Source organism: Canis lupus, chromosome 32, assembly GCF_011100685.1.
Source record: "Canis lupus familiaris isolate Mischka breed German Shepherd chromosome 32, alternate assembly UU_Cfam_GSD_1.0, whole genome shotgun sequence".
NCBI classification, from domain to species: Eukaryota; Metazoa; Chordata; class Mammalia; order Carnivora; family Canidae; genus Canis; species Canis lupus.
Window position 1 is genome coordinate 37449970 of NC_049253.1, and position 20499 is coordinate 37470468.

Consider the following 20499-nt stretch of genomic DNA (forward strand, 5'->3'; position numbering starts at 1 on the left):
ATGATTCACCAAGATAACAAATAAACCAGACCCCTGGATAATGGTTGGTAATGGGGTGGGTCATGCATGTGTGAGGGCAGGGAGCAAACGGGAAACCTCTGTGCCATCCTTTTTACTTTGCTATGAACCTAAACCTGCTCTTTAAAAAATAAAGTATTTAGAATAAAAAAAAGGAAAAGAATGAAATACCTACCTACTAATATTTATGAATATTTAAAATTGAGCACACACATGCACAACACATATTAAATTGCATTAGAATAGTTACTTAAGTGGGAAGCTGGGGGGGAAGAGAAATGGGAATAGGTCATGGGAGCAAAAGGAATAGACAGGCAGAATGACAGGCATAGATAGATAAGCAAGAGAAATAACTGGCCCAGGCTAATCATGCGAATGAGCTGATAAGTAAGATGAAGTCAAACCTCCTCATGTGAATCCCAAAAATCAATAAAAGAAAAAAATTAAACAAGATTCCATTTTACATCAACCAACTTGACAAACCAGAAGAATCATAACACCTAATGCTGATGAGGGTGGTAGGAAGCAGGCATTCATTTGTGTCTAGTAGGAGTACAAGTTACAACTTTTTCAAAGGACTGTGACAGGGGCACCTGGGTGGCTCAGTGGTTGAGCATCTGCCTTTGGCTCAAGGTGTGATCCCGGGGTCCCAAGATTGAGTCCTGCATCAGGCTCCCTGCATGGAGCCTGCTTCTCCCTCTGCCTGTGTCTCTGCCTCTCTCTCTGTGTCTCTCATGAATAAATAAATAAATCTTTAAAAAAAAAAGGACTGCCACATATTAAAGTGCCAGAGGCTTCAAATAGTACATATATACCCTTGGACCTGGCAATCACAGGTCTAAGAATTTATTCTAATCAAATATGTTTACCACAACTTCTACTAAAAATGTTTGCATCACGGTTATTTATGATAATGGAAGAATTAGGAACAAACGTCAAACCACAGAGGACTGGCTGAATGAATTCTTGCATAGCCCCAGATGGAAAGTTATAAAATAGCTTTAAAAAGATTTTGTAGAAGGATAATAAATAACATGGGAAAGCAGGCAATAAAACTATATAGAGAGTGTGATTTTTACCTTTGAAAAATAAATAAATGTGTGTGTGCATATAACACACACACATACACTTTCATAAATTGGATAGATATTCACCAAAAAACTGACAGTAGTAATTTGGGAGAGTTTGAGTCAGGGATTTTTGCTGATTTTTTATTATTCCTTGAATTTGACTGACTTTGTCAAATTATTTTTTGTAATAAACATGAATTCATTTCATACTTAGGGAAAAATCAATTACTCAAGGGGGAGGGGGAAAAAAGCCTGTAGCCCTATTCCTTAAGGGGATCCCTGGGTGGCGCAGCGGTTTGGCGCCTGCCTTTGGCCCAGGGCCTGATCCTGGAGACCCGGGATCGAATCCCACGTCGGGCTCCCGGTGCATGAAGCCTGCTTCTCCCTCTGCCTATGTCTCTGCCCCTCTCTCTCTCTCTCTCTCTGTGTGTGACTATCATAAATAAATAAAAATTTAAAAAAAAAAGACACATGCTAGGTAAATACCTAATTAATATATTGACCACATTTGTGATACAGCTGAATGATTTACTCATCTTGGGTAATATATTTGAATTTTTAGCAGGGTCTTTGTAGAGCTTGAACCAAAGGGATGACTTCCTAGCTGGCAGAGGCTTTGGCAGGGCCACATGGAGAGAGATTTTTACAAGCAGGCCAGCTTTTCACTGGTACGAGAAGTCAGAGGATGATGGCAGACATTCAGCTCACGAGGAATGTTCTTAAAGTTATCCTTTCTCTCTCCTGCCCCTCTGCCTATACTTCTAAATCTACAACACAAGTACATTGCAAGAGATTTCAAATGCAGTGACCATCTCAATCCAGCTTGATGAGCCAAACAGAACTCTCAGATTCCACTCATCCACTGTGACCATTGGCAACCCACAGCTGGTAGGACTCCTGGTTTTGTTTTGTTTTTTTTCTCAGCCGCTATTTCTTAAATGGCTATTGATTTCTCCACTGATACCTTTAGTCTATTTGTCTACAGAAATTGAAAAGCCAGAGGGACCACTAACCAAAACCAAGTTTTTGATGAGGAAAGTTCTCAGACTTCCTGGTTGCACTAACATAGCCTGCTCAGATCTCAACAGTGATAACATGGAGGTGCTGTGTGCTCTGTGGACAGCCTAGAAAGGGAGGGGAAGATTGTGTAGGGAGAGCGTCAGGGTGGAGAATAGGAAAAAGAGACAAGGAATGTATGCCATATAGTCTACCTAAAATACTGAGAACCCTAGGAACTGGACAGAAAGCCAGAAGACTTGTCACTAGTTTGTAATCCATAGCTAAAATACTTGGGGGTTCAGATTTGTCGGGAAGAATGGGATCTGTCTAGAAGATAACCTCCCTTGCATCTGTGGCAGGCTTTCTCTGCTGGTATGTGATACTTTTGTCTGTCATTTATCTTTTGACATACACAGCAAGGGTCTAAGAGCAACACAGGCAAATGCCAAATATAGCTAGTCCCCTGCCACAGCAAAGGTCCCAGGCACAACACTGCCAGCTGCTTTTACTTTCTCTCCATTTAACTTTTACATGAACATCCAAAGAGGGAGAGGACTTGGAATATCATTGTCACCTGTTTCCTTGAGTCTAGTTCACTCAAGAAATGTACACATTCTGGGAGGGCAATCCTGTTGTCCAGCCTTCTGACTGGCTTAAAACATTCCATGGGTACTACTCGAGTTCCAATAATAGTTGTTTTTTTTGTTGTCGTTTTTCATTCTTTTAAAAAGAGTAATAACCCTTCCAGCACTGATAAGGCACTCTACTATCTTGAAGAGGAGGGAGACAAAGAGAAGAAGATGAGAAGCAGGAAAAATAGAGATTCTGGAATCTTCCTGAGGCTACACCTAGCCAGGAATTGCTGACAGGAAGTAAATAATAGAAGCTAAATGGAAGTTATGTCACCAGTAAGCCAAAGTCTAGGCATGCCTGTATATTCCTGTCCTCTCTCCTCCATGCAATGGTTTATTACACTTTTCTCAGTCAAAAATTATTCCAGAGGACCTTATATGTGCTTAGCACTATGGGGAATTCAGAAGTATGAAACCTGTCCCTGTCTCAATAATCACTCACTTCCTATAATACACCTTTTAAAACTGCCTTTGTAGCCCTGATAGTAATGATTTCAGAGTAGTATGTATCTGAAATTATCTATATACTTTTATACTGACACTCCTCTCCCACTGAGAAAGTAAGTTCTTTAACCCCCAGGGGACAGTTTTCTATCCATTCACTCTGTATCTTAGGTCCTGGTACATGAAAGAGATTCAACAAATATTCCCTACATGAACAGAATGGAAGAGACAAGAGTATCACTTGAAGCAATAAGTCCCCTTTACAAGACCCTCAGCAACTAAGTGAGAGACCATAATTGCTATAATAGACCAAAGAAGACATGAACAAAGCATATAATTTTAGGGGCAGAACAGAATGAGTGAAGACAGAGAGGTGGAGTGTGCTAGGCCCCCAACTGAATATGTAATCTGGCAATGAAATAGGGACTGACTCTCCAATCCTGGATGATGTTGGAGGGGGCCATGGAGGATGCCGGCTTCACAATGACCATCCCAACAGAACAAGGAGGTGTTGTCTTCTAGCAGATTCCAGAACAGTGGTTTCATAAATGCCTTTGCCAAGAGCTCTGCTCTGGGCAGAACCAGGTTGAACTAAGCCACATGCTGAAACATAATGCTAAGTTAAGTCTTAAGTTAAGTCTTCACTGCCTTGGACTCAGCTCCAAGGGTCAGCATTTCATTTCTAAAAACGGTTGGGTGGCTTCGGTCAAACAAAATTCCAATAAATAATTAACTTCAGAAGTTCCTCTGTTCAAACTATAGCTTTTAAATCTTAGCTAGATCAGCATCCTATATGTAAATTTTATAGGCTTAGCTCTCCTAAGTTTTCCCTCTAATTATACCATAATATTGGCTACGAAACAAAATTCCAGACTCAACACTTAATCTGAGCATTTAAAAAAATAAAAGGATTTTAACTTGTGATGAATACAGGTAACTGTTCCCTATATTTATTTCTTCATAACATATAAAAGTAGATTTTATTTGAAATCAGAAGCAAATGGCACAAAATTCTTTGTTTCTTAATGCAAACAATTTTCATTCCCATAAATTGAAAAATAAAAGGATGGATTCGATGACAATAGTTGCCTTTTGTTGTCCATGTCCATGTTATGCCAGGCATAACATATTTTCATTTTTCAAACATTTTTTCTAATGTTCATCATAATGGTTTAAAGTAGATGACATTGTCCCCATTTTACAGCTGAGGAAATTGAGGCTCAGAGCAGTTAAATTATCTGTGTGAAACCAGACAGCAGTAAGTGGCAGAGGTAAGAATCAAAATGATCCTCCCTTGGTTGTTTAAGTTTCAAAATCTAAGGCCACACAGCAATGAATATAGAATAAACTGCATGAATTTGTATGTTTATGTGATTTCTTTTTTACATCTCTGTAATCAGCAGCTAACCCTGCCTTGATTCCAAGCTCACTATAGGAAACTATGATAGACACTTATTTCACTTCATATCCTCAGGACCTCAAGCAGTGATCAAAGGAGAATGAATGTAGGAGGGAGAGAAATGGAATGGGGAAGGAGGACAATGAAAAGCAGAAATACAAGTCTCCCAACCCATAAGGAGGGCTTACTAAGTGCCAGGCACCATCCTAAATGACATATGTGAATATTTATTCATTTAATCCTTACAACCATGCTTATATGGCAGATACTACTGTTACTGCTTTACCCACAGGCAATTGAAGTGTGGAGTTAAAAAAAAAATACGGTTTGTAGTACACGACAGAGCCAAGGCTGGAATTCAGGAGGTTTGGCTCCCAAGCCTACAGTATTAAGCACCATGTCACACTCCTTCCCATCTCTGGGTCTGCAGAATGAAAGTAGCACTTGCCACAGGTATACACAGCTCCATCCTCAGGCCTTTGTGAGTACTGGAAGTTTGGACTGGCCAAAGTCAACACTGACACACATATAAAAATAGGCTAAACTCTGTTCTTTCTTTATTCAAAGTTATAGTCTTCTGAGCTACTTATTTTAAACTAATCTTGCATGATGTGCGTTAGCTTGGTTGTTTCTAACTCTTCTTCTTATGAACTCCCATGCCTAGGATTTATGTGTGCAATAGTTCCGTGGCCCCACCAGAGTGAAACAGGGGTTGACTGAAAAGAGGGGCAAGACACATAAGGAAAGGGACACCTGGATGGTTCAGTTAGTTTAAGCATCTGCCTTTGGCTCAGGTCATGATCTCAGGGTCCTGGGACTGAGCCCCACATCAGGCTCTCTGCTCAGCAGGGAATCTGCTTCTCCCCCGCCCTCTGTGCTTGCTCACTTGCCCTTGCTCTCACTCTTCTTTCCAAATAAATAAAATCTTAAAAAAAAAAAAAAAAAAGGCAGACCGGTAAGGAAGAATGTTTTCGGGGCATGGTGAGCTGAGTCTGGATCCAAACTTAGATTTCATAACAAGGTTTCTAGGAAGAGGCGATGGGCCTACCACTCTGATTAGAGAGAATACAATAAATCCAGGACAAGTGGTACCCACGTAGAAAAGGTGCAAGGCCATGTGGTCGATGGGAGGAAGCAAGGAGCATCTATATCTGAGTCAAGCCTGACCAACAGGCTGGTGCAACTAAGAGATTGGCTGTTGATTCCTGGAAATAGATCACAACAGACAAGACAGAAGGAACCAAAGTAGAAGCCCAATCCAGCATCCCTGATGGCCACAAGGTCAAGAAGAATGGGACAGGGCGGGCAACAGGGATGTTTTGACCAGATCCAGCTGGTGGTAAAGAAAGCTTAGGGGTTAAGGCAGAAGCCTGAGGGCCAGGTCTAAAAGATGAATTCTAGTCACTAAGAGGGTGATTACTCTTTGGCCCTACCTGCTGTAGAGAAGACGCAACTTATACATTGTCTGTCTTTGACTTAGATTGGTATAAGGATTGGGTGGTAGTGAGCCTTCAGGTGAGGTGATCAAAGCATCAAACTCCAAAACTGGGGAAGGCAGAGGAAACAAAGCAGTGACTGGTATGGGGGTGCATAATGTGTCTATATTTATGAGACTACTTAGTTTAATCAAGCACAAGAACGTAATAACATTAATATACGCACATATACAAACACATTAATCTGTATCTGTGTATCTGTGTATGTATACCACAAAACTCAAGGGAAAAGGGAAAATGATAAGGAACCCTGAGGATAAGATTCTCTAGCAGGACTCCATGTCTTCAGCCCTCCGGTTTACCTGCTCCTACTCTTTTGTCGAAGAGCCATGTGTTTCTGTGCCACTTGTCTCTGCCCCATATTTTTCTCTCAACCCTATATTCAACACAGTGAGCATGAATATTAATCAGGTAATTTCTGGTAATTAGTTTCCTCAGCACAGTGTTCACTTTCTTTTGGTTTTGATGGGTCAATAAAATGCCAAATTATGCTGGTCATAATATAAATGACCCTGCCAAGAGGAATCAATCCAGAAAAACCTGTTGTTACCATGAAATGGCAGGCTGTTTTTTGAAAAGTTTAGCACATGCTAGAAGAGCACTGGTTGACTGGCCGACTTCCAAGGTCAATGGTGAAAAGCCACCAAAAATAGCACAAGCATAATTGTTGCAAAAAATTCCAATAATGAGAAAGCTTATTTGGAAAGCTTATTTGGGCTGTCTCAGCATTGAAACAGTATATGGAAATTGATCACAATTTTAGCTTTAATTTTTAAGATCATTCTCTCTCTCTTCTTGCTCTTTTTCTTCTCATTTTATGCATAAAAATGCAACCAGGCTGAACTAAAGCAAATTGGTTTAATTCCCTGGAGGGAGCATGAACAAATTTTCCCAGCAACTTTCTACCAGAGGCACTTGTGTATGGGTATGTGGATGGAATGTGGAAGCAATCAGCTACCGTAAACCAATAATCAAATGAAACGTTCAAAGTGCCCTACAACAGCATGAACATCACCGACAAAACACTGGACACAGAAGAGAAGGAAAATGGCCCCCAAAAAGAAAGTAAAAAAAAAAAAAAGAAAAAAGTAAACATGTAGGTGGGATGTGGGGCAGGGAGTAGAGGTATTATAGAAGGAAGAATAATATCGAGGGGAAATTAATTCCCTTTTAAAGGCAAATCTGTCACAGGAGCACTAGCAGGAGGTCTCTTCGATGGGATAGAAGGAAGGAGTAGAGACTACATTCAGTAACTTCATCAAATTGAAATTTTAGCAGTTTACCTAAATTGCCCAACCATTACACACTTACAACGGCATCTGGATGTGCCCACTTTGAGCCTGTTCTAAAATAACAGGTAAACAGAACATGATAAGTAAGAAACATTAGGGGTTCTTTCCTCATTTATGGCTGAGATTCCTATAAAAACACTGGTCCTGCAAGGATCCCAAAAGGGTAGTATGTTCCCGGGTTCATCAAACACTTGTTCAACAAATGCTGAACACTTTTTGTAGCCCTTGACATTGGGGATACAAAAGTTATTTTGACAGATTGCAAAGAGCACCCAAGCCGGACTCAGAAGCTAGCATGTCTTTTATTCTATATTGTGACTGGCTCCAGGGTAGGCCCTGCCATCCTCATAACTGTATGACATAAGCAATACTAGTGTTTCCCTTTAAGATGGTTTCCATAAGCCCAGGGATGTTGCTTCTGCCCACAACTTGGACTGGAGGAGGCCAGCAGACTTTCCACGTAGGACCTTCCATGCCACAGAGCTCATTCAGCCCGCATAGCCAGTGAACACCATGTCCTGACTCTCTTTACTATATTCTCTCCAAACGATCTTCCTAAAAAATCTAACCAAGGGCATAGGAGGGAAGAGCTGACCCTCAGACTAGCCCACCTCCAATTCTTTTTTTTTTTTAATTTTTTTATTTATTTATGATAGGCACACAGTGAGAGAGAGAGGCAGAGACACAGGCAGAGGGAGAAGCAGGCTCCATGCACCGGGAGCCCAACGTGGGATGCGATCCCGGGTCTCCAGGATCGCGCCCTGGGCCAAAGGCAGGCACCAAACTGCTGCGCCACCCAGGGATCCCCGCACCTCCAATTCTCATCATATCTCTGCACCTTCTCCTGCTCAGCTGCAGAGCCGAGTGACCACAGTTCCTTGTATGACATCCAGGACCCTGCCTCTGGCCTGACTGCCTTTTCAGGTTTGCCTGCCACTGCACACTCTGCCTTAGGTTCTGAGCATACCTGATTCTCCGTCTCCTCCTGCAGACAAACGTAGGACTCGGCCCTTTGTCTTTGCTTTCACCGTTACCCCATCTCCCATTCCTGCATTTATTTATTTATTTTTCCTATTCCTGCATTTAAAAAATTATTTATACATTTACTTTTTTACTTATACTCATGATTATAATCACTATTGAAAAAAATGGTTCACTTAAATGACATGAAGACCACTCAGACCTCCAGAGACATGATACATATTACATTATTACATACATATCCAGAGACATATGATAATATTAAGAACTTCAACTAGTTCTTAATTTAGACACATAAAGCTACTATAGCATACAGATACTAAGGTAAGAGTAAATGTAAATGTCACCATCTGTTTTGCTTGTCCAAGTTTCTTATCATGATGTCACTTTCTCATTTCTGTTTCTCCCTCTCTCTTCAGGTAGAAATCAAGTTTTGAAAAAATATAGATATTATTTCACCCTTCATTTTCATTTAAGCACTATGTATTTACACGATGAAGGAATCTGATTTATAACACAATGATAATCCTGAACTGAATTAAGAATTGTTCCAGTGTCCCTAGGCATGTGCAGAAGGACTTAGAGAAATCTTACCACACACACACACACACACACACACGTCACTAACGCACTAGTAAGATTATAAAAACATGTGTCATCTCTCTCATCCACTGTTCTCAGCCCATCAGGAGAATCCCTCAGAGTTTCTTCTCATACTTGAAAACACACTCTGAGCTCCTGGTGGCCCTGGATCTCTTGGGGGACAGGGCTGGCTTCCCTGGTGGCCCAGCCAGTGATTACCTGCACAGGAGTAGCGATCTTGGTAGAAGCCATCCCCACAGGTAGACACACACTGGCCGTGCCGCATCAGCAGAGGAGGCTGGCAGGATGAGCACTCCAGCCCACTGGTACACGTGAAGCACTGAGGCTGGCAGGCTGGCTCCAGGCAAGGGTGGGAAAAAGAAAAAAAGGGCAGCTCTCATTAGCTCAGAGACATCACCTCGGTGCCCATTCTCATGTAGCCCAATTCTGAGGCTCTGGAGATACAGAGAACAACTTTACCAGCCTTCATTATATGGCATATATTTCATGCCAGACTCCACATGAAGGGCTCTATATGTATGAATACATTTAATCTTCACAACAACCCTTTGGGCCGATATTATTAACCCCAATTTTTCACACGAGGAACAAACTCCCAGAGGTGAAGTAACTTGTCAGAGGTCCCATGAACCTGGCATCTGAACCCAGGAAGTTTAGCTCTTGACTCTACTCTTCTTATCCAATAGCCCCCCAGTGTCTTTTGCTTTCAATCATTTTCCTAAGAATATCCCTTGTCTTTTTTCTTCCACAACCCACGGCAGAGGTATAAATGACTTTTAAAAAGGCTAAAGATCAGGCATCAGAAGAGAAAGTAGGGAGAAGTAAATAATTACAAAAATAATAAAAGCAGTTAATCTTTATTGAAGCTTGACAATATCCTAGAAACCACTCTAGACACTTCATGTATATTAACACACTTAATCCTCATAAGAACCCTCTAAGGAAGGTACTAGAAATTTCACTCCATTCTACAGGTAAGAATACTGAGGGACAAAGAGGTTAAATATTCACAGCTGTGGTATAAACCAACACACTCTTTTTTTTTTTTAATTTCTTTTTTTTTTTTTTAATTTATTTATGATAGTCAGAGAGAGAGAGAGAGAGAGAGAGAGGCAGAGACATAGGCAGAGGGAGAAGCAGGCTCTATGCACCGGGAGCCCGACGTGGGATTCGATCCCAGGTCTCCAGGATCGCGCCCTGGGCCAAAGGCAGGCGCCAAACCGCTGCGCCACCCAGGGATCCCACCAACACACTCTTCAATGGAAAATTAGCAGCCTGAGTCTGAGATAAGGGAAAAAGTAGTGATGATCTGGCCTCAAACAAACCAAATTCTGCCAGATAAGATCTCCTTCTCAGATGCATAAGAACTCTAAAAATTGAAGTGAACCCATTCTGGATCCCCCAATAAACCACAGGAGAAAAGCTCTACTACCAATGTGATGTTATCACAGTATTACCAGTGTGATGTTGAGCAAGGCAGTCGATTTCTCTGGCCCACAAGTTCCCCAATTACAAAAAGAGAAAGTTCTAATGAGGGATCTCAAATGTACATGTCAATTCTAAAGTTCTATCTTGGATTAACTGAGTGTTGTAATAAATGACACCAAGAATCCCAGCAATATTACTATCTTTGAAAGTCTTCAAAAAATTAAAAATCCAATCACAACCTCCACATCATCTAGCTTTCAGTAAACATCAAAACACCTGTGAGATGTTAGAAGAAAGAGACCTGCAGGTAGACAAGCCGAGTAATGTATGGATGATGTTAATACCTTCTAATGGTTTTTGGAAGTTGTGCATTTCCTGCATACATGGACACCCCCCCCCCTCCTTGACAGTAGTGAGCCTCAGTCCACCTCTGGACTGTCTGTCCAGAACCATACCTAAACAGAGAGCACCAGCTTGGTAAAATCCCAGACCACAGCTGTGCACACACTGTCCATTCTGCAGCAGCTTTGTGGGGTCCTGGCAGAGGTCACAGTGCTCTGGAGATTGAGAGCAGGTCAAGCAGTCTGGGTGGCAATGAACTACAATCAAGGACAAAGAAGAGGAGAATTTAGTAAAGGCCACAGGATTCCTGTTACATTCTTCCAGAAAAGAATCTACAGAGTATATGGAACTCTATAGAATATGAAGAACAGAAAACTCTGAAACTTAGGTATGAAAAAGGCCGCCAAACAGCAAAAGTGATTTCAATGCAAGCTTTCAAAGAACATCTCCTGTCTGAAATATTATTACTGTCTCTGGTAGCTACAAATGGAAAACACTAAAAACATGACTGGATGGCCCTATTAATACTTCTGCCTGCTGGAATGACTCTACAAAAAGGAATTACCAGCTTTGTAATATAGGATTTAAATGAATTCAATAATTTATGATTTCTTAGACATTCTTCTTAAGCTTTGGCATGCATAGAAAGTTAAGACAAAATACAATTTCAACAAGGTTATTGGCTCAAAAAAAGCTTTCTTCTTTTTCTCCAAATTTCATTCCCAGCATTTGGGATTATCATTGAATTCAGTGGCAACTGTCAGCAAAGGACTTCTTAAAGGTTTTGAAGTTTTTAAGGACCTGATTTTCAAGGTATAGTACATTATAATATACTAAATATTTGTTTTGGAAAGCACAGAGAGCCACTTTGGTGAAGGTAACATAATTAAAACATAAAGTTGCTTTGCTTTTCCCATGATAAACTCTTCACATAAACACTGTGATCGGCCAACATAAGTTGAGTGCAACAAAGCAGCTGCCAATATGAAAAATTGTGACCCACAGATGAAAACAATTAATTATGAAATACGAATGGAAGAAAATGCCACTTTTCTAAGAGAGACTAAACTTATATATGCAAATTACTGCACAGCCAGAGCAATGCCAGTACTTGCCAACAATTATTAACTGGAACTAACTCAACCCCAGGTGATTTGAAAGCAGAGTTGCAGAACAAGTAGATAAAATTTTCTTTTGGAAGAAATCAATGAGTCTTTTAACTTCAAAAACCGATTTGAGAACTCCAAAAGAAACCATCTGTTTAATAGCTCACCTTATAAAAAGTGGACACCTGTAACAAACTTTCAGCAATTATTCTTATATCTTCAATAATGGACCAGTCCTAACACATGTATTTGCCTTTACAAGTTTTCAAACTTTATGTTATTTGATATCCATAACAATTTTTCAAGGTAGATAAGGTATATTTTATCAACGAGGCAATTAAGATTTAGAGAGGGTCAATGACTTGCCCAAGATCACATACCCATAATCTGCTGAGTTTGGCAAATATATGGGCAAAGATTAAGTAACACATTTGTTAGAAAAATCAGCAAGAAAAAAACAAACAAACAAACCTAGTAGGTTTGTAGTAGAAAAAGAAAGAAAGAAAGAAAAAGGTCTCTCAGAATTTTTTGGCAGTAAAAATATCTCAGTAGAAATAAATCAGACATGGACCCACCTGATGTGCAATCTGGACAGCATTGTCCCTTCACCACCTGGGCTAGTGTGGCCACTGGACACGGTGGACAAGAGGGCTCATAGCAAGTTACCTGAGAGCCCCGGCACTCACACACCTTGCAAGGGCCATCCTCCCACTTCTCCCCCTCCTACATGAAACAGTAAAGAATGATGTTATCGGAATTGCAAAAATTCAGAAGACAGTTTGCAGGTGGAGAACTTAGAATTTCCATAAGGGACAAAATGAAGGTCCTGCTCAGTATCATACAAACCTAACTCTAAAACAGGACAGTAGTCAATGATACTATTTCTCCTTCTTTGTATATAATTGATTTATTTTAATGTATAACCCAGGCAGAAAGAAAAACTAGGAAAGCATTCTGGGGCTCCCAGAATAAGCAAGAAGCATATAACACTTGTTTCTCAGCCTATCTCACCAAAAAAAAAACACCAGAGGGGATTACTATGTGCCTAGTGATTAGAAGGTACATTACATACAATCTTTACAATAACAGTGGGAAGCTGGTTAAAGCCCTGAATTTCCTCATAATTACTCCAGTAAGAGTAACAGTAGAGTTATTATATTCTTAAAATGAAAGCTCTTGTATGACATCTTTTAGTGGGCTACAGATGTGCCATGGGCTTTCTCAGGCTAAAATATTCTTTTCAGCCAAGCAAATTATGGTAATAAACATTAGTACTTTGATGGAGAATTCAAAGTGAACTATAAAGAGCAATTCCTTTTTGCTCACTATCCCACTCACCCTGGAGATAGGAAAGAGATGAAGGCTCCTATCAGAATGTTTTGGGGCGATGAGGAGGTAAAATGGGAGGATATTAGATCATATTATAATATAAATACTTGATAAAATGTTTACCAAGCCAACTGATGTTGAATATTCCAAAGAATTAATGTGGTTATAGTTAGTAAAAATTAATGACAATGTTAGAAAAATCAAGAATATTATCTGAGAAGGCAGAAGGGCTTTTCTTCCATTTCAAGGCAGACTGGATTCCCAGGCCCCTGACTCTATAGGCTCCAGAATTATGAGCTTGCTTGTATGAACAAAAGTGCTTACATTTTCCCTTAGAAAGGGACCATATAGAGTGGTCCTGCAAAAAAGCTTGAAGGAATGAACACTCAGCTTTGTTTTGGGAAACTAACACTCCCAAACCCCAAAAGCTCCCAATGCTTTGAGGAATATGAAATTGCACTGGTGGTTAAACTGAATTTTCTAGGCCAGAAAAAAAATCAGAAGAAGAAAAATATCACAAAAAAAGGGGGAAAGATACATGTGGGAGCCCGTACTTAGAGAAGTATTAGTTATTAACTCTGGGGAAAACATTGGGTAAAGAAAGGGGCAAAAGTTCAATGAGTCAAATCTAGAGTTAAAAATCTATACTTACTGGAATACGTTTAACTTCACTTGCATTTGAGGACATCTAGGAACAACAACAAAAAATGCATTTATTATACCACTAAAAGCTGGTTTATTTATGCCATTAGGCTGATCTATTTATTTTTTCATTTAATACTTATCCATTTTATCCAAATAACATGCAACTTCATTCACTTCTTATGAATAGAAAAAAAATCTATATATGTCAAAAAAACAAGAAAAGTATATGATATAAGGTGAAGACAACATGCCTCGGAATAGATTTTTTTAATTCTTATTCTTACTTTGTGCTTAAGCCATTGGCTTCAATTTGCTTCCACATGAAGAACTTCATAGGCAAGAGGTCTAAGCCTGGCAAACTCTTCAGTCTTATATGGTACCACAGCATTATGGGGGTTTAGACTCATTTAACACAACTTGCTTTTTTTTTTTTTTTTTTAATTCCACCTGGGTTAATTTACCTTAAAAACAGGTAGGAAAATTGATAGTATGATTGAGAAATTAGAAATTCAATTATTTATAGGCAGCCTTTAATCTCCTAAATGCTTAGGAAATAAAAATGACTAAGCTGTAAACCACTTAGGAAACAATGTCAATAGCATAATAACAACAATGGTGCCATTTTTTTTTAGCTTCTTTTTTTATTTCTAAATATGCCAGGCACTGTTCTAAGTGCTTTACAGGTGTTATTCTCTCAATAGCCTCATAAAGTAAATACAATTGTTATAACCTTTGTCACAGATGAGGATTAAGTAACTTGTCCAAGGTTATACTCAGTATGTGGCAAAGTAGATATTTGAATTTAGGAGCCCGTACTGGTAATCCTACACAGTACTCTCTCCCCAGCATATACAGGTTTGACAGAGGCAATTTTCCCAAATCACGAAGAAACAGCACATAGGAATCAAAGGACTTAATCCCAATTCTTATCATCCTATTCTGCTTGGTCAATGAAGCAGTTGTCTTTGTGGTCAACTGGCCTATTTTTTAAAACACAATTTATCCACATTCCAAAACCCCATGTGGAAAATATGGGTTATATAAATAGAGCAAATTTGAAGAAATTAAGATAAATGTTTTTTCCATTGGGTATATAATTTTTTAAAGTATAGATTGGGGAATAAAACCTTCACAAATGAAAATTTTACCCCACATCCAATCCCTCAACATCCTTTCAATTCTACCTGAGGCAGTGATGGTGTTTTGGTCTAGGGAGGAGGTGATACAGAGTGATCAGGATCAATTCTACCTGCAACATAATCCTGATCACTCTTTATTACCTCCTCCAGAGACCAAAACACCATCACTGCCTCTGGGCTATTGCTATAAACCTTCCAACCAGACCAGCTACTTCCAGTCCTGCCCCCTCTCATCTCCTGCCTGCAGAGCAGCCGAAGTGAACCTTTCACAGGTAAGCCAGATCAGAGCACTGGGGCTCAAAGCTCTCCCAGCCCCTGTGTGTGCCAAGGCAAAAACACAACACATATACCACAGTGTCCAGGCTACCTGGTGGACCTCCTCGCCAAATCCTTTCCCCCTCATTCACTTGGTTCCAGCCGTGTTCATTTTGTTTCTCAAACACACCAAGCACACCTCTACTTCAGTCTTTCTCATTTGCCAGCCCCTCTTCCTAGTACATTTTCTCTCCACGGATATCCATGTGGCTTGCTCCCTCACTTCCTTTGGGTTTTGCTAAAATTTCTCTGCACAAGAGACATCCCTAGCCACCTTATGTAGAAAAAGCACCTTTGTCCCTCAGTCCCTCAGCTCCTCCCTAGCTGCTCTATTCCCCCGGGCAGTACTTGTCACCACCTGGTGTGGGACAGGCTTATGTTTGTCCTCTGTGTCCCCACACTAGAGCGGAAGCTCACAAGACCAGGGACTCTGTCTGCTACTTGCTTCTGTGTCTCTAGTACCCGGCACATAGTAGGTACACAATCACACTTGTTGAACACGTGAATGGTTAAAAGATATGGGAAGGTAATGGCCCCTCATTAAACTAGTTTTGAACTATTATTTAATTTTTAACAGTCTCTGGTTATTAGCCTGCTACTCACAAATTCTGTATTTTCTTCATAAACACAGTACCCATTCTTTGAAATGCATTCAGGGCAGCATTTTCCATCTAAGTGAATTAATTCTTCACCCTGTAGAAGTAAGGATTGCAGAGGCACATTATCAAATTACCATCTCTAGGTAGCACTACTAAAATTGCAAAAACAGCTGGATTCCCTGACTAGAATGAAAAACCTTAGCCCACCCTTTGCTTGGGCCCACTGCTTATTCCCTCTCTCCCTGTCAGCTTCCCATGGACAATCTAGGCCATACAGCTCACCCCCCCAAGTGGTTTTTCATTCCAGCTCTTGTGATACTTGTGCACAGATCCCTCCATCGATTCCAACTCATGACCAGAAGCTCACACAAATAAGAATGGCCAAGATTGTTAATTGTTGTAATCTTGGAAAGAAAGGTACAAGTTTCAGAAAAGGATCAGGCTATCTTAAATATACAACATCTGAACTTGTGATTTGGTGTCATTAACAGTGTTCAAATCAAACCAACAGTTTTCCTTGAATACAAAATCAGATACATCCCTTTATGCACAGATATAGTTTCAGGCATAAATTAAACAGCAGAAAACCAATTTTTATTCAATATTCTGAAACTGTTATCCAACTCACATAATCACTATTTTTTAAATTAATTATAAGAAGAAGGAAAAAGGTCACACTTAGATGGTAGATGCTTAACTTTCAAAGTCTTATTTTAACTTCCCGATATTAATAATTTCATTTTTATTTCTATTATAAAATAACAAATGCTTACTATCAAAATTAAATAATTATAAATTCTGAAGCCTACCTCCCAAGAAATCTGCTGTGGAAGATACAATCTCTGTTTACAATTTTTCATATGCACATACTAACATCTAATAGATCTATAGGATAACGAGTGTTCCTTAAACACTTTCCACTTTCTAAAGCACTTTCCATTTCTAAAGAATGGTTATGTTTCTTTAAATCAAGACATTATCCAATTTTAGGTCTACATTATGTTTAAATTGCAGAAACCATGTTAGGTAAAAATTGAATAATGTAAAATTGTGCAACAGAATAATCACAGTGATATTTATGTTTAAAAACACTTGCACTAAAAATATATAAAATAAAAGCATCAGTTGTCTTGGATTGTAGCATGATGGGTGGATTTTTAAAGTCTACTTTTCTTGCGAATCAATTTTCTAAAATGAGTATGTATTATTTTAACGGAGGGAAATATAAACTTTTAAAAGAAATACAAAATTACATGATTGAAACTTTTTTTATTGCAACTTTTTACAATGTCTAAAAACTGATTTCAAGAAGACAGAAGTTGTGTATAGATCACTGTCCATCAAAATGTCACGCCAATCAGAGGCCAGTGGAAAGCAGTGGATGCTATAGAGAGAGGGTGTATTTACATATAAATTGTTTTGCAGAAACATGACAAATCAGCTGGTAATATAGACCTAACCCAGAGACAGTGAAATCTGCTTTCAAAGCATATAGGGGGTTTATATGCATGTAATCTAAGTTGCTTAAAACAATGTTTTAAAATGAGACAGAGTCCGTGTATTTCCATTAAAAGCAAAATGTGTGGATGCTCCTTGAATGCCCGCTATAGTACATAGAGACAAAACTGAAAATGGAGCCTGCATCATCCCAGGAAGGCAAGGAGGGTGGCTGCTCTGAGGCTTCAAACACTACTATAAATAAACAGCAAGCCTTGCTGCAGGGGAACAAGGATTCAGTTTTGGTGAGGTAGGGAGTTGTAAATAGATATGCTATTTATAGAAGAAGCCTGGATGCTCCAAACTGCGTCAGTTCACTGTGGTGGGGAACCTGTTCCAATTAGCATTTGATTTTTGCTTTGAGAAAAACTGTTTTGCCGAACAAAACTAATTCTTTTCTTTCTAAGAGGATTCTGCTGCCATAGGCCAGATGCAATTGCTAACCCCTCCCCACTGAATCACACTAACACCCCATCATCATAGCAAAGATGGTGTGATTCCACTAGCTTGACCATTGGAAAAGGAAACACTCTTATGAAGGAATCTTCCTCCACTGGAGAAGGGAAAGGCACCTCACACTTCTGGTGTGTTCACCCTCTTCCATGCATTTTACTAAAAGCTTCGGTCCTACCCCCCTCATCAGCACCATTCTATGCCTAATACATGAATGCAAGGTCCTTTAAAAAAAAAAAAAAAAAAAAAAGTAGGGATCCCTGGGTGGCGCAGCGGTTTGGCGCCTGCCTTTGGCCCAGGGCACGATCCTGGAGACCCGGGATCGAATCCCATGTCAGGCTCCCGGTGCATGGAGCCTGCTTCTCCCTCTGCCTATGTCTCTGCCTCTCTCTCTCTCTGTGACTATCATAAAAAAAAATAATTTGACTTCTCCATCTGAATTCATGTTCAAAGTTAACATAAAATACAGAAAAAAATGAAAATCTTCATACTGTGCTATTTCACTATTGATGTATTTATGTTTCAATATCTAGGGAGTTGGTTGGACACATCAAAAACAAAGGCCATGCCATTTTCTCCTTTTTTAACAAAGAAAAAATTATGTGCTGATTTCCATGCTACTCAGAACATTGTGGTTGATAAACAATGGGACCATTATTATAATGGTGAACCTGCACGGTTCTGTCTTTTCTAGAAGTTTATTTTTCTGCATCTTTGTGGATATACATATATTTAGACTTAACCTACCCTTGGGATGCCTGGGTGGCTCAGCGGTTGAACGTCTGCCTTTGGCTCAGGTCTTGATCCCAGGGTCCTGGGATCAAGTCCCGCATCAGGCTCCCCACAGGGAGCCTTCTTCTCCCTCTCCCTATGTCTCTGCCTCTTTCTGTGTCTCTCATGAATAAATAAATAAACTTAAAAAAAAAAAACAACAACAATAACAACTCAATCTACCCTTGGTATCCGGGATTAGGAATCAAATGGCCTTGATATCCTAGGAAAGGGAGAAAGTGGGGTAGAACTGAATAAAAATATCAACAGCACACTTGTAGGGCTCCCCTTGGCAGATGGTCATTTTCTCCAGATGCTCCTAATGCATTTCATTCCTATTTCCATCACTGTTGATGCCACTGCATATTGCGATTTCTGTTGATGTATCTGACTTCCTCTCAAAGCCTGGGAACTCTTGAGATTAGGATGTGTCTTATTCATCTTTTTATCTCCAAGCTAAGCAGAAGTTAGGAAGTTCATACTCCAGGCGTTCACTGAGCTATTTACAGAAGTATGGCACAGAAAGAAGAAGGCTAAGGGATATTTTTGGTAAGAGTCAATTTTGGTTAAAATTTCACTTCGGCAGTGTTTAATGACTTTAACAACACTTGGAAACACAGATGTTACCTGGAAGACATTAGGTTAGTTAACTAAAGACATGGAGGAATGGGCTAAAGACATTAGAACTCCTCAGTTCATAACAGAGGCTGGGGTGGGAGTGGGAAGCAGGCAGGGATGTGGGGTGATTGGACGGGAACCCGGCCCCCTCCACTTCCCTCAGCAGTTGCCCCCAACTTTTCCTAAAAGCAGAGAAGACCTGGCACACAGGGCCACAGGCAGGCGTCAGGGAGGACAGCAGGCACTTGGAAATGCATTAGCGTTGGGGACCACGGGGCAAATCATTTTCTGTGAGTGAGACTCTTTGCTCAGACCTAACTGAAAGTAGGTGGCCGAGGGATCCACCCTGCCAGAATCACCTCTCCCACATTTTCCATAAAGCCTAGGCTATTATTTGGCAAACTAAGACCTTAGAAGATAAACCAGCATCCTCCCGGCAGTCTGGCAAGGCCAGGAAGCCCAGCCTCAGCCTGAGAAAGGGAAAAGAAAAAAGGGCCCTGACTGGGGTTTTTCTCATCTTTGTCCAACACTTGTGACTCCCCAGACATAAAGGAGGAAAAGAAATGAAAAGACATGTGCAGGAAATAAATCTGCACAAAGCAAGACCCTCTTTACCTAAATACGTGTCAGCTCTGTCAAGACTCAGAAGTAGGAGGCAAAATGAAAAATCACCCTGTCTTTGACAGCCATGTTTGAAAGGTTGTTCCTCCTCAGGCTTGGTGCTAAGAGAGCTGAGATGTGGGGGTGAAGAACTAGAAAGAAAAATGCCTTCACAGACATTCACTGCTTCAGATTTTCTGAGTTTCCCTCATCTACTCAAGTCCATAACCCTGCGGGAAATTGGTGGGGCGGACGGGAGTGGTGAGGGAGAAGGAGACAACTTTCAAAGCAATTTGTTTTGCAATGGGTCAAAATGGAGTTCAAAGAGGAAAAAAAAAGGCAATTTCCCTACAATATACATCTATAGTCCAAACAGAGGCTGCTTTGTTAGAAGCTTCTAGAAATTCTGCAGAAAGCAGAAGTCAACAGAGGTCAACCGAGTTAATTATTTAAGAGGCTCCCCTCCCCTCTCTTTAAAACAAAAACATTTTATTTTTTTTCCCTGATTCACAGAAGCAACCTGCAGGTGCTGGCTCTCCTTTCTGCTAAATGCTGCCAGTAGGGCCTGCAACAGAGCTGGGCCATGGGAGCACCTGCGGACCTCTGTTTCACAACCACAGCAAGCCGGGCAGGCCTGTCAGCCATGACGTCCAGCTGCGCTGACTGATAGGCTAATGTCCCATAGCATGTCCTTCCCTTTCATGTCTCTGGCGCAGGGCTTCC

The 20499-nt window shown here is 40.3% G+C and overlaps 1 protein-coding gene across 1 annotated transcript in view; it reads right to left on the reverse strand.

The window, feature by feature from the left end:
• The window catches only part of FRAS1 (Fraser extracellular matrix complex subunit 1), a 434689-nt gene that overhangs the window by 233885 nt on the left and 180305 nt on the right, over nucleotides 1–20499 (reverse strand). Inside the window, 5 exon segments of the mRNA XM_038582341.1 lie at nucleotides 9133–9267; nucleotides 10818–10961; nucleotides 12386–12533; nucleotides 13792–13827; nucleotides 15842–15931. Of these exon segments, the coding sequence (XP_038438269.1) occupies nucleotides 9133–9267; nucleotides 10818–10961; nucleotides 12386–12533; nucleotides 13792–13827; nucleotides 15842–15931 (553 nt within the window).